This window comes from Dermacentor silvarum, chromosome 1, assembly GCF_013339745.2.
Source record: "Dermacentor silvarum isolate Dsil-2018 chromosome 1, BIME_Dsil_1.4, whole genome shotgun sequence".
Classification (NCBI taxonomy): domain Eukaryota; kingdom Metazoa; phylum Arthropoda; class Arachnida; order Ixodida; family Ixodidae; genus Dermacentor; species Dermacentor silvarum.
In genome coordinates this window covers 400,497,314-400,510,886 of record NC_051154.1, presented here as the reverse complement: position 1 = coordinate 400,510,886, position 13,573 = coordinate 400,497,314, and the positions used below count along the sequence as shown (strand labels likewise).

Genomic DNA, 13,573 nt, shown 5'->3' with positions numbered 1-13,573 from the left:
TAATCATTATACACCATCCAGTCCCCGACTAATGACTGAAAGCTTGCATGCCCTCTTGCATATATTAACAGATGTCTTCCATTCCAGAAGATGAGTAAATAGTGATGCACCCCGCAGTGTAGGAGTGGATTTCTGTGTGAACTTAGAATTCTGTGCACAATAGACCGATCTCGCCAGGGCATATGATGCCTTGTCGCTTTTCGGCTGTACATACTTGGGTTAAGGCACAAGGCAACAGAGGAGGACACCATGGCCTTTTTATAACAAATTTTAAGGACTGTGGGTAAGTCTCCTCAACCCTCCGCCGTCGTTATTGTAGAATATTTTTACTCTCACCTCCTGCACTGTTTGTTATAGCTTCTTTCAACACTGGCATCCTTTGCAGCTGCAGCAGTGGTGTAGTCCTGGTGAGATCTGTCTATTAGAGCACAACACCAGAAAACATTGAAGGGATTTTCACACAAGCAATCGCTTGCCATGTCTTTGCCATCTCACACAGCACTGTGTGCACAATACAGTGACACTTTTATTCCCCCTTCTTTCTAACACAGGCTGACAGAGCACTCAAACGAAAATGTGAAGCAAGATGTATCACTCGTGTTTTCCATACAAACCCATAAATCATTCACCTGTGTGACCACAATGCATTTCCCTTTCTATTTACTCCCACAGCATCCTTAATTCCCAGAAAAGGAGCTTTATAAGCTACTGCAGCATAAGACAAAGAAAAATACAGCCAGCAAGGAAAGGACAGTTTAAAGACCAATAATTATCATTCCCAAAATCATGGTCGCAGCACAAGTCTATTTCGGTGGGCCGAGGTTCTGGTGAGGTCGGAATGGCAGCAGGTTCCCGAAGACCACGTGCTGGACCACCGGAAATTTCCCCAGGATCTGCACATAAAGTGTGTGTTAGTGCTTCCAGCCCAAAACTACATATCACGAAATGGATGCCCTTCAAGAGCAAATCAGTGAACTGAAAGGATGCTTCCGGGGAAGTGCAACTCACTGTGGGCAATTGATTGCAGCAGTAAAGCATCAAATGGGTCTCACCACTGCGGGAATTCAAAGCTGAGAGAAGACAAGCTTTGATATGGCTCCTTAGAGTCTAAACCATTTCCATCCAACTCGCAAAAAGGCATCAGTAAGTTTGATATAACATTTAACTCAACATAAAAGCTATGTAGAATGTGTGCACTGAAAACACACGATCTTAAGGAGCCCTGAAGCACCCTTTGAGCTTGGCAAATGTTGCATTTGGCCAACAACTCATCTGCTGCCCCGTGCATCATCGAACAATACATTCACCGCCACTGAGTAGAGTCAAACCCAAATTGTGGGGCTTTTGTGCAAAACAGAAGTCAACGCTGGCCCGATGACCAATGCATTGTGCACAATGGAAAATCTCGGAGCCTGTGCTTAAGTCCGTGAAATGTGTGCATGTACTAGTTGTGGTAATCACCTAGTGCACGTGCAAGATACGCCAGTGCAAAAAGGGTTCCACTAAACCCGAAACCTACAGTGTGGGAACTTGACTCATCTTCCGTTACCAATGGATTCTGCTGCACCGTCCCTGAGATGGCAAGTCGTCTTTATTGGGAGAAGGAAACGATGAAGGAAGGCCCCAGACAGGTGCATAGCTGGGTGTCAACGTGATAGCGAAGCTGACATTACTTGCAAAAGAGGCGACAGTGAATGGGAAGGTGTGTCAAGTGGGTGGTGCTATTTGCGCACGCTTCCCTCACCTAAAAGGAGGATACAAATATTTACAAAGAGCAGCCCGAGGTGTGTTGTGGGGCATAACTAGTCCAATCATTCTGAGCATTGCTGTGTCTGTTTCTCGTCTGCTGGCACTTGCCATACAAATATGTAAAATACATGCTTTTTATGTTTCCTCATCGAGTTTCAGCCCTCCTTCGGCACGCAGCAGCAACTCTGGCTGGGAGAGCGTTGGAAGAATCCGGACACCATTCTGGCAGCAAGTCCAGAAGAAAGCTGGACTGGCTGGGCTCAAGAACTTGAGCACACACATTCTGCAGGTAGGGCACGGATCTCTGACCACCTCAGCCAAGTCTTGCAGTTATACGTGGCATGTGGAGCTAGCAAATGGGACACAGAGACAGCTCTCCCTCTTTGAAAACTGCTGGCTAACTGCTAGCTGATATCAGGTGGCAACAGCCCATAGACCACTGGGTGATAGTTTTGACCACAAATTACTCACGTGCATGCCCTTCCCGATTTGTCAAAGATAACAGGCAAAGTGACAGGTGAAAACATGTTCTGCTCATCTCATCTTGTTGACGCTGCTGTGTCACTTTTAAGCAGCATTGTCATAAGTCTTCCCTGAAATATTACCATAAGCGCAATCCCGGCAAAAAAAAAAAAAAAAAAAAAGATGCGATAGACAGGGCACTGATATTGACACCACACATGCTGAGAGAAATGGACGAGTCGGGGGGAATGGAAAAAGTATACATTGCACTCATTATATTCCATTGCACTAATATTATATTCCATGCTTTTCAAAAATTTCTTTGTTAGTATATTTTTCAATGGCAGTGCCTTCATTTCAGGGTCTTTCGCAGGCATCAGCAAAGGTACTTCAGGGCCCATTTAAGCTAGTTGCAGTCACTAGCCAGGTTCATACACTGTTGTGGAGCTTTCTTCTTCACAGTGAGCACCGTAAAACCTAAACATCACGAGACTCTGATGAGCGAGTAACACAAGTGCTACAGACTGTCACACCATCATTCACGGCAAATTTCAACACACTTGCCGCTTTCCTTGGTGGAAACATACTACAAACTACAGAGGAGGCAATAGCTGTAAGCCAAGGCAATGGCAGAAAAAATTTGTGACGCTCATGCGTGGCGTGGCTCTTCAAATTATTGGTTCCTTGTTTTACATGAACTGGGGTTCTTTGCTTTCCTGAAATTGGAGTGAGAATGTTCGACAACCACAGAATTACACCACGGGATTCCCAAGAGAAATCCTGAAACATGCAAAAATTCCACAGTGAAACACAGCCCCATGTTTGGTTACCTCAGCCTTGTACATCTTCATGAGCCCTGTGTTGACCTTGGCCCAGCTAGGAACTCCACTGATGTTCCACAACTGATTAGAGTGCTCGTGGAATGGGCCAGTCTTCACCTGAAGCAGACAGAGGAAGGAAAAAAATGTAGTAGAATACAAAATGTCGCAGTTTCAAAGGCGAAGCATCAATTGCGATAGCAAATTAGCAGAGGGCTATACGGAGTAAGGATAGTAGTTTTATCAGCTGTATAAACTTGGACATGCAGCAGAACCAGCAACGCGCAGAACTGCTGTCGACGCCGTCGGTGTTTTGCCCGCCCTCGCACCGAACGCACTTGGCGTTGGTGACTGTTGCCGGTGCCTCTGGGGGCAGCTCGGAGGTTTTCGACGAGATCAGAACGGGACACTCATTGAGCAGCGTCGGAAGTCTTTACCATCTTCTTGCCTCGCAACGTTTTTATATAAATACGTATTTGGTGCCGCAGCTAAACGTTGCCTCCCCTCCCTCCCCCCACGACCTTTCGCGTGACGGAAGAAGTCGCGTTTGCTTTCCGTCGTGCGTTCGCTCCCCGTGAAAGCGCACGCCCCTCGCGCGCTTTCACTTGCAAATACAGCACATGGTGCAGGGCGACCATTTCATCGTCGTTGGACCCTATACGGAACCTCACGGCGACGGCGCCGACGCCGCCGATGGCAGAAATCCGCTTGGAGTGTCCATATAATTGCTATTGCAATAAAACTAGTATGAAAGTAGTACGAAAAATTTGTACGACTGTCCAGGTCTGCCCTAGACACTGCCTACGCAATGCTAATTGTCTGAAAGCACTGCCTCAAGCAGTCTGGGACTGTCAGGGACCGATAATTGTGCGACACGCAGCAGGAGAAGTTCAACGGTGAACCAGTGCAGTGGTGCAATAGATTAGCACCATCCACTTCACTCTCTCACTGTGGTGCACCGCGAAGGCTGGGCCTCCAAGATCGCACTGGCACCATCTCAGAGGCCATGCCTAGCTGTGTGGCAACCTGTGCCAGAGGGTCTCTTCCGTCCCGAACTGCGTGGGAATGCTGTCCTGCATTTTATTTTCTCTAGGAGCTTCGGAAGCTCCACCGACCAGTCCGAGAGCTTTTTCTAGGATCAGAGGTTTGGGCTGTCTGCAGACTCTTGAAGCTGTCAGCAGATTTTTTTTTCTTGGATCAGTTCAAGCAGCTAACAGATGATGGCTGTCAGAAACAGATGTGTGCGGCGTCTGCTGCCATGTTGTCAAAGGTGCTGTGTGCTTCTACGTACTTTTTCATGTTCCGTATGGCTAACATAGCGTGCTCAGCTATCAGGTCTGTTACATCGGTGCCTTCTGTGCCATCACATGCGCTCTTAACCATTTGAGGAGCCATGTACACAATTGTGAATGCCAAGGTTGTGCCCCAACAGCAAAGGCACTGATGAAAGTAATTAGCACATTTAAAATTTGTCGCATACACCTTTTTTAAAACAATTCTGATTGGAACTATGTTGCAAGTTTGAATGGCATGAGCAAAATGCTTCAGTAAAACGAGTGGGAATGTAGACGGTTGGGTATTTTTACTAAGTGTGAGTATGCCACATGCAGCGGGTTCACTTCCTTCATTGTTTTTTTCACTGTTCGTTGCATCATGCACAATTTTCAAGTGCTGGATAAGTGCTTTTCAAGCCTTGTAGATATGAAATAGTTGATGTTCTCATATCTGATGTTCCTATATGAGTTTTCGATTGGAGTCAACATTCTCTAAACATAAAAAAAACACATTAAAGGATTAAAAATTATATATCTATTTTGCAGCTAGGTAAGTTTTAAATCAACAAAATCAGTTAGCACCTGAAAGGGTTAATGAGCCATGTGATTGCTGCTGCTTCATTTTCCCTGTTTTTTAATTACACAGCGCAATGCCAGCAAATGGGAAAGAAACCAAAAAATATCACTACAAAGAAGCAGACAAAGAGAATGGAAGGCTGTTGGAGTAACTGACCATATATGGTAAAAGTGACATTCCCCAAGACTAAACAAAGCATGTGTGACAGTACTGCTAATCACTTCAAGGTGTCTTTATCAGAAAAACGAAGCTCTTTACTTTCCAGGAACATCGATGGCACGCTCACACACTTGTCGAGATCAAGTTTGTAGATGTAAAAGGCTTCTGCACTTGAACCTCATTATAACGAAATGCGATACAGTCGACATCTGTTGATTCAACCCTGACGGGACCAACGAAATTGATTTAATTATCCGACAGGTTGAATTAAACAAGATGCATAAAAAATGAGAAAAACATATCATCAATTAATTAGGCAGTATTTGCCAGAGTCTAACACACCTCCGAATCAAACAGGAGGCCACTTTTATGTGTCCAATGTTGAAAACTAACATAGAAATTACATTAAAGCTTCTAAAAACTGAGACATCCACCCAAATGTAGCAATTCGCTACAATGGAAACCCAACCGGGTTCCTCGAAAGAAAGCCTCGCAGTTGAAGAAAAATTCGTCCTGGTCCGGGACTCGAACCCGGGACCACCGCCTTTCCGGGGCAGCCGCTCTACCATCTGAGCTAACCAGGCGGCTAGCAGATGGCAGGGCGAAGTCGAATTTGTCGACAACTCGAAGCAAAGGAAAGTATATGACGTAATAGTTCAGCGGAAATCCGCTAGGTGGAGATAAGTAATTAAAGGGAAACTGAGACATCCACCCAAATGTAGCAATTTGCTACAATGGTGTCTCAGTTTCCCCTTAATTACTTATCTCCACCTAGCGGATTTCCGCTGAACTATTACGTCATATACTTGCCTTTGCTTCGAGTTGTCGACAAATTCGACTTCGCCCTGCCATCTGCTAGCCGCCTGGTTAGCTCAGATGGTAGAGCGGCTGCCCCGGAAAGGCGGTGGTCCCGGGTTCGAGTCCCGGACCAGGACGAATTTTTCTTCAACTGTGAGGCTTTCTTTCGAGGAACCCGGTTGGGTTTCCATTGTAGCAAATTGCTACATTTGGGTGGATGTCTCAAGTTTCCCTATAATTAGGTAAAGCATACGAATGCTGCAAAGGCAGTTTTGGTTTTGTATTCGATTTCACTGCGCAGGCAATTTTCGGCCCAATTTTCCTGGAAGAACAAGGTGCAGAATCCAGTAAATACCACAATCGGACATTGTGAGCTACGGTTATTGCTTGAAGATCTTCCTAGGGCAGGCCGAAAGTAAATGTTTTCGACGGGAGATGACGTGTGTTCAACACACGTCATCAGTCGGCGCTTGCCACCGACAATAGCAGTCGGCGGCAAGCGCTCGGCACACGCTGACGCTTGTCTTTGCTGCAGATTTTGCTGGGTGCAACAGCACTCACTGGGAGCATCAGGCCGATTTGTTGGCGGTGCGGAACGTGATTCAACTATCCTGGATTCTCTCGCCTGGTTTCTGTCGTCAGGAGCTAATCACTGGCTGAAGATGGCGCACTAGTCAAGACGCCTGCGCATCTGCAACGTCCAGGAGGATAAAGTCTTGTCCGCGCGGCAACTTCTTCGCAGTCGGCGGCAAGCGCTCGGCACACGCTTACGCTTGTCTTTGCTGCAGGTGAGGCGTAGTATTCACCGTTTTTGTTTTTCACAATACTTCTTGCTTGCCGCCGACTGCTGCCTTTCTGATTTCTGTGATGACAATGGAACCGAACTGTGGTTTATGTAAGAAAGTGTTGCCGGCTGAGGGAAAATTTCTAACGTGCGTAGAATACCAACAGGATTTTCACTTTGGAAAAAAATGTGCTGGCGTCGCTGAGAGTACCATGCCGGGCAAGGGAGCTGATAAGCGAGACAGTTGGCAATGCCGAGCTTGTCTAGCAGATAACCAGGCATCGACGGAAGACGAATTAGTGCCTGTTTCGGCATCAGTATCTGCATTAGCAGCAAAGATAGAAGCCTTACTTCCGCTGAAAGACGTGATCAACTCCCTTGCCCTAAAAGTAGAAAACTTCTCGCTCTGAGAACTACGGTGGATGCGCGCATCGGACGCAAAGCACCAGGTCAGCATTGAAAAACTGGAGACAGAAGTAGCAACACTGCGCTCTGCTGCCTCTAAACAGTCAGAATAAATTGTACAACTGCGAAAGCAAGCGAATGAGGTTGAACAGTACAGCAGGTTGCCTAATTTGGAAATTCATGGTTTACCGCAGAAACCTAAGGAGGTATTTTCTTCGCTAATCGGTGACTTGGCACAAAAGCTGGAATTGCCTTTTGATGATTCTGATGTGGAGGCCATCCCTCGAATGCCAGCGAAGCGTGAAAGGGCACCTATCGTACTGGTTAAGTTTGTGAATAGAATGTTCAAAGAGAAATGGATGAGTTCACGTGCAAAAGTGCGGTCCCTAGTTGAAAGCAAAGACATCCCTCCCATGTTTTTCTGCGACAATCTAACAGGCTTTAACAAACAATTGTTTTGGGCTGCACGGCAAAAGGGAAAAGAAATGGAGTACAAATTCATGTGGTCGAGAAATGAAAAATTTTTGTCAGGAGATCAGAAGGCTCACCTCTAATACGCATCAATGGTTTTGCCGACTTTGATAGGCTCGTTCGGTAATGAACACTGTCTTTCACGAATGCAACAATTTATCTGCCTTCTGCAGCTTATCGCTTCAAGGCGACAGTGTTTTCGGCTGTGCAAATGAACATTCATAGCATTTGTCGTCACTGGAACAAATTTCTTGCTCTTTTCCATAACTCTGACCACATATTAGATGTAATCGTCCTAACGGAAATTAACATACATGCCGATTTGGTTCCTCTATTTTCGCTTAAGCAATATTCCAGCTATTCTTTCACCCGGCAGATAGGGAGAGGAGGTGGCGTCATGGTGTTTGTGCATAAAAGGTTAAAAGCTTTATCTTTCGCCACAAAATTCATCTCTGCCGAATGTGTTGCGCTAAAAATTTCATTGCCTGATGCCGATATCAGCCTAGTTTCTATTTACAGGCCTCCCTCAGAAAATGCAAATTTATTTTTAATATAATTAAACTATCTTCTTCACTCCTTATCACCAAATAGTCTACTTTGTCTGATTGGGGACATTAATATTGACACTCTATCGCCATCAAGGCCAGTGGTTTGCGAGTACCTTAACACTATCAAAATGGGGAGTCAGTCCAACCATTACTGCCTACACGCGAGAGGAATATATTGGAAGCAAAATGGTGTCATCTTGCCTTGACCATGTGAATGTAAAGCACCATCAGCTAGCACCGTTTCAGCGGTAATCAAGTGTAAACTGGCTGATCATTATATTGTTGGCTGTCACCTTGCATTGCATGTTTCCTTTAGATCCCACCCTAACGTTCATCGCCTAAACATCCTTGATATCGCTAAATTTGACAATCTTGTCGCCAATTATTATTGGACCACATTTTTACGTAATGTCACGACGTCCACCGCTTATATGCATTTTGTTGATGTAATCCGTTACTTGACAATTACCGCCCAGAAAACAATCGCTGTGAAAAAACGCAACCCCAAACTTTCATGGCTACCGTGCGATATACTGACGGCGATTAAAGAAAAAGATGCCCTTTGGGCACGTTGTAAGCGTTCGCCAAACAATACACACCTTAGAGATCTGTACAGATCGCTCCGCAACAGGCTAAATGCCCCGATTCGATCGGCAAGGCAGCAGTATTATACTAAGACGTTTCATGAAAGTAAATACTCCCCCAGGAAGACATGGTCAGCTATTAATGAAGTATTTAGATGAAATACCAACCAACCTCTAGAAGATGTATTCGCAAAACATTTTAGCAACCTCACGTTAGCCGTTCAAGAATTTAATAACCTTTTTACTAAAGCATCCTCACATCTTCAGCCTTTCGCTCCAGATGCGTCTCGTGCTGTTCCTAATACTGTACGATCGGCATTCTTGCCAGCGGTTACTGCAGGAGACTTGCACAGCATCGTGTTTAGCTTTCGACCTAAGAAACCACCTGGTATAGACGGTATCTCCATACATGATACTCAACGTAATTTTTCTGTGCTTGAATCAGTCCTTCTCTTCATTATTAATTGGTATGTGGATCATTGCGTTATTCCCGATGACTTAAAAGTGGCTGAGGTTAAGCCGCTTTATAAGAGCGGTTCTCATAGCAAAGTAGAGAACTATAGACCGATTTCTATTCTGCCTGCAATCAGTCAAAATAATTGAAAAACACCTTCTCATAACGATGACCAATTTCCTAAATAAAAATAATGTTCTCTCACAAGCACAGTTTGGTTTCATCCAGGGAAAAAGCACTATTTCCCTACTAGAAGAATTTGCGGACAATATCTATTCAGCTTTTGATAATAACGAATTCGTATGTGCTCTTTTTTTAGATGCAAGTAAGGCATTCTGTTATTCACGCATTACTTCTTGATAAGCTAGAAAGAATTGGTTTCAGGGGTCCATTTATAAATTTATTGTCTAGTTATTTTAGTAACCGCTCTCAGGTGGTGCGCATAGGTGACTATTCCATTACAAAAATAATGTTAAAATTGGGTGCTCCCTAGGGGTCTGTTTTATCTCCACTTTTATTTAACCTGTACATGAATGATTTGCCTCAATTTGTATCAAAATGCTGCATATTCCAGTACGCCAACGACACTGTCCTTCTGTCAACTCAAGCATCATTTAATACGTGGGTTTATAACCTTCAAGCAGATGCCACGTCTGTAATGGACTGGTGTACAAGTAACGGAATTGGAATTAATAGACAAAAGACTAAACTAGTTTGCTTTCATAATCCCCATAAAAAAATGGATCGTCTTGTGCCATTTTTTGTTCACGACTCCAGTTGTATAAACTTCAAATGCATACCATTAGAGTTCTCAACTAATGTAAAATATTTAGGCATCATGTTTGATTCTGATATGACTTGGAACACTCATTTTACAGGTATTAGCAAAAAGCTTCGTGCAGTATCTTGTCTTCTGTATAACTCTAGATACCTGTTGCCGTTTTCTGTCCAGAAAATCATTGGTCACACACTTGTGTACAGCTATCTTAGATACGGAATTACATTATTTTATCACTGTTCATTTACATGGCGTGCAAAATTGAATTCTATTCTGAAATCTGTTCTTCAAAATGTAGCATACAATGAGACCATTCCCCCTAATAATAATCTATTTTCCTTTTTACAGTTACCCTCAATTGATGCACTGTTTTTTCAAACTTTGGTGATAAAACATTTCTGGAACAGTGATTTTCTTTTTCCTTTCATTCCTGTCAGAGCACTGAGACACCATAATAAGTTCACTACCCCATGGCGTTATACCCGTTTTGGTCGTTACACCAGAAAATATTATGTTCCTAACGTTTTTAATTATTTACCCACTGAACTGTACTCAATTTCATCAAAACGGACACTCAAACAGTACCTCAAAACCAATTTTTCTTTTGTTTAGTTGTCAGAGCCCGTGCCATAGCTTCGATTAGTTTTGTTTGGTCTAGATTGGTGTGTATCCTTGTCTGTTTCACTTTATTTTTTATAGCTGGCTTTTGCTCCTAAGTGTTTTTTTTCTCTTTGGTACTTTGCCTTTGTGTTGTAACCTCCTTTTTGTGTTGTAGCTTGCTTCAGTTTATAGCTTGCTAACCTGCTAGTACTTGTCGCTGACTGCCGGGTACAGCCCGACAAGTCTTCATGGCTTGGGCTGACCGGTTATTGAATTTGTATTATTTTCATGAAATAAAGGATATTATTATTATTATTATTATTAACGCATTCACCGTCTCCCAAGTGCCGCCGAGACAGACCCTGCAACTAAAGGCGTCGTGCTATTGGGGTCACCATTGAGGTCAGGCATGAGCATCATGACTTGCCAAGTTCAGATTATCCGGCGAAGGCCAATTTTAGGATTGAAATAACAAAAGTTTGGGCACATGCAAATGTATGGGTGCCGGGCGGGATTTTCGGTCGGGATCGAATCAACCGGAGTCGAATTAACAAAAGTATATTGCATAATGAAATAACGGTATGATCAAGTAAATGCAATTAATTGCCCTTGAAATGCCTATAGAGATCCGTGTACTTAAAACCTCGTTTTAACGAACTAAAATTGTCCTGCCAATAGATATAACCAACTAGATTCTCTGAAACCAAAAAATATCGACCGCTGCGTACCGAGCATATCGTTTTTTTCCGCCTGGTTCGGCACTCGTTAGGCGCAGTAGTTCAACATGCCCGCGTCAAAAAAAGCCATCGAGCAACACGGCTTTTTCTCACTGCCATTAGTCGCGTGCACGGTGGCCACACACAAGCTCATCATCGCCCTTCACCCTCTCTCGCTGTTGCGCATATCGATGGTGCAGCTGGAACGTGGCTTGCGAAAAACCAGTGCCTCCACTTCGCTATGTGGCATACTTCAGCACATTTAATAAATGCTGTTTTCACTTTGTGAATGCTGTCCTTGCTTTTTTGTTCGGCCTAGTGAATGCTATCCTTGTTTTTTTTTGTTCAGCCTAAATTAGACGCAAGTTTTTCTTTCTGGCTTCGTACTTTTGGGGGTCCGCTTAAAATAGGGGCCGGTCTGGATTCGAGTAAATATGGTAGTCTGATATATCGTGTAATTCGATATAGAGTGTTTAAGGAATTTGACAATGTACAAAACGCACCTCATTAAGAAGTGTTTTAAGTGTTCTTTACTTTCTAAATACATGTACCGCGGGCATACTAGTGCGAGAAATAGTCGCCGATCTTCTGTTTTTTCACTTGCAAAGCATTGTTCAGCACACACTTATCAACGTTGTCGAGTGACTTGGAACAGCTGAGCCCACAGCCTTCTATGGACACGCAGTGGTGGCGAACAACGCTCAGCGCATTAAGTGCATCGGAACATGTGAGCGGGTTGGAACTTGTTGGGTCCTTGCAGTTAATGTAGCCGGTGAGATCCCTAGCCAGATCTGCAATGATGTCTTCGTCAGCGAGCTCTCCGGTAGTCACAACAAGGTTGTCGACGGAGACAAACTCTGCTGCTGCAGTCCTATTACAAATGGCACCCGGGAACTCGGACAGCTGGCTTAACAAATCAAGTTCCTCGAGTAGTTCATCGCTATCGAGGGGTTCATCGCAATTTTCAGATGAGCTTGTGCGAGCCGTGCCATAAACCGAGTCCACAATGATGGAAGCAATTCTGAATTTTCTGATGTCGTTCCATGATGCATTCAACATTGTTATTGCGCCCAGGAGGTCAATTTTCAACTCCCGGCCAGTGAAAATGTTTAGCAATAGCTGTTGCACAAGGCACTTTCTGTAGCCTGCCTTTAGTGCACAAATGACACCTTGGTCTAAAGGCTGCAGCACCGACGTTACAATGGTGAGCAGAGAAATTATCAATGAGTAAGCAGATTTTTCTGCCTTGGCATACCAGGTCATCGTCCGAGGACTTGAGACACTTGCTAAAAAGTTTGCTTGTCATCAAAGCTTTCCCGTTGGACTTGTAGGTCACCGGAATAGAAAGTGCATTCTTAAGGCACCTCAGGGATTTGCTCTTTCTAATCACGAGTGGTCGAAGCTTGGTCGATCCATCGACGTTGGTGGTGAGCAACACCGATATTTGCGCTTTGTCATCACGACAGGCCAGAGTATTGTTTGGCAGCATTTACCAAAACAAAGCAGTCTCATCAGCATTAAATATATCACAGGGATGGTACCTTGTTGCGATGTCACTCCAATTTTCTTCAATCCACTTGTGCACGCTGCTGACGTCCACCACGCGGCTTTCACCAGTGACAGCCCGACCGAATGCTGTGATGCAGTTTTAAACACTGCCGCCAACCTGATCCGTCTTGAAGTCAGGTCTGTTGAGAATGAAAGTGAAATCCTTCACTTTCTGTTAAATCATGGGGCCAGAAACAGGGATGTTTTGCGCCCTAAAATCAAGGAACCACTTATACACTGCTGCCTCCACGTCTTCATATGTGCAGCCGTGTGTACTCGTCGGGCACCGGTAGCACCTGTACTCTTGTCCACCTTAGCCCTAACGTCACATCGCACTCAACGTGCCTGATGTTGTATGCTGCAGCAACATCCGACTTCTTTTGTCTGTGTTCAACTCTTCTGATAATGTCTAGCTTTGCGGATATTGGCCGGTTCTGTCGTTTCGCGGCAGCCGTCTTTTACAGAGCGGACGAGCACTGCATTCCGAGGACGCGATAACGTACACAATCTTGAAACCACGGTGTAAGAAGATAGGTGTTCCGACGGCGCGCCCGCGCTGGGGCGAGAGAGCGGCCACTTCGTGTGACCGGAAGTGAGCGCCGCCGCTAGGGGCAGCACGTGTTCAGGAGGCCTTGGAGAAGCGGCACAACAGTGGATAATTTACGACCTCGGTCAGCATTTAAACACCCATACCCAAAGATATGCAATTTTTCGTTATTCAGACGCCAAATCCTGAGCATGTAGAAGGTTTCATGCCACTTACAGTCAAAATACCGTCATTTCGAACACGAGAGAGACGCGTCGTCTGCTCGAGCAGACGGCCCGCTGCGCTTACCGCTGCTCGCCGC

At 44.7% G+C, this 13,573-nt stretch overlaps 1 protein-coding gene across 3 annotated transcripts in view; it reads right to left on the bottom strand.

The window, feature by feature from the left end:
• Positions 1–502: 502 nt before the first annotated feature.
• The window catches only part of LOC119437548 (serine/threonine-protein phosphatase 2A activator), a 71,227-nt gene continuing 58,156 nt past the window's right edge, over positions 503–13,573 (bottom strand). For all 3 annotated transcript variants that reach the window (XM_049660692.1, XM_049660693.1, XM_037704547.2), the window contains 2 exons: positions 3,042–3,149; positions 503–893 (listed from right to left, as the gene is read on the bottom strand). In XM_049660692.1, the coding sequence (XP_049516649.1) occupies positions 804–893; positions 3,042–3,149 (198 nt within the window). In that variant the 3' untranslated portion in view covers positions 503–803. The remainder of the gene's footprint in view (positions 894–3,041; positions 3,150–13,573) is intronic.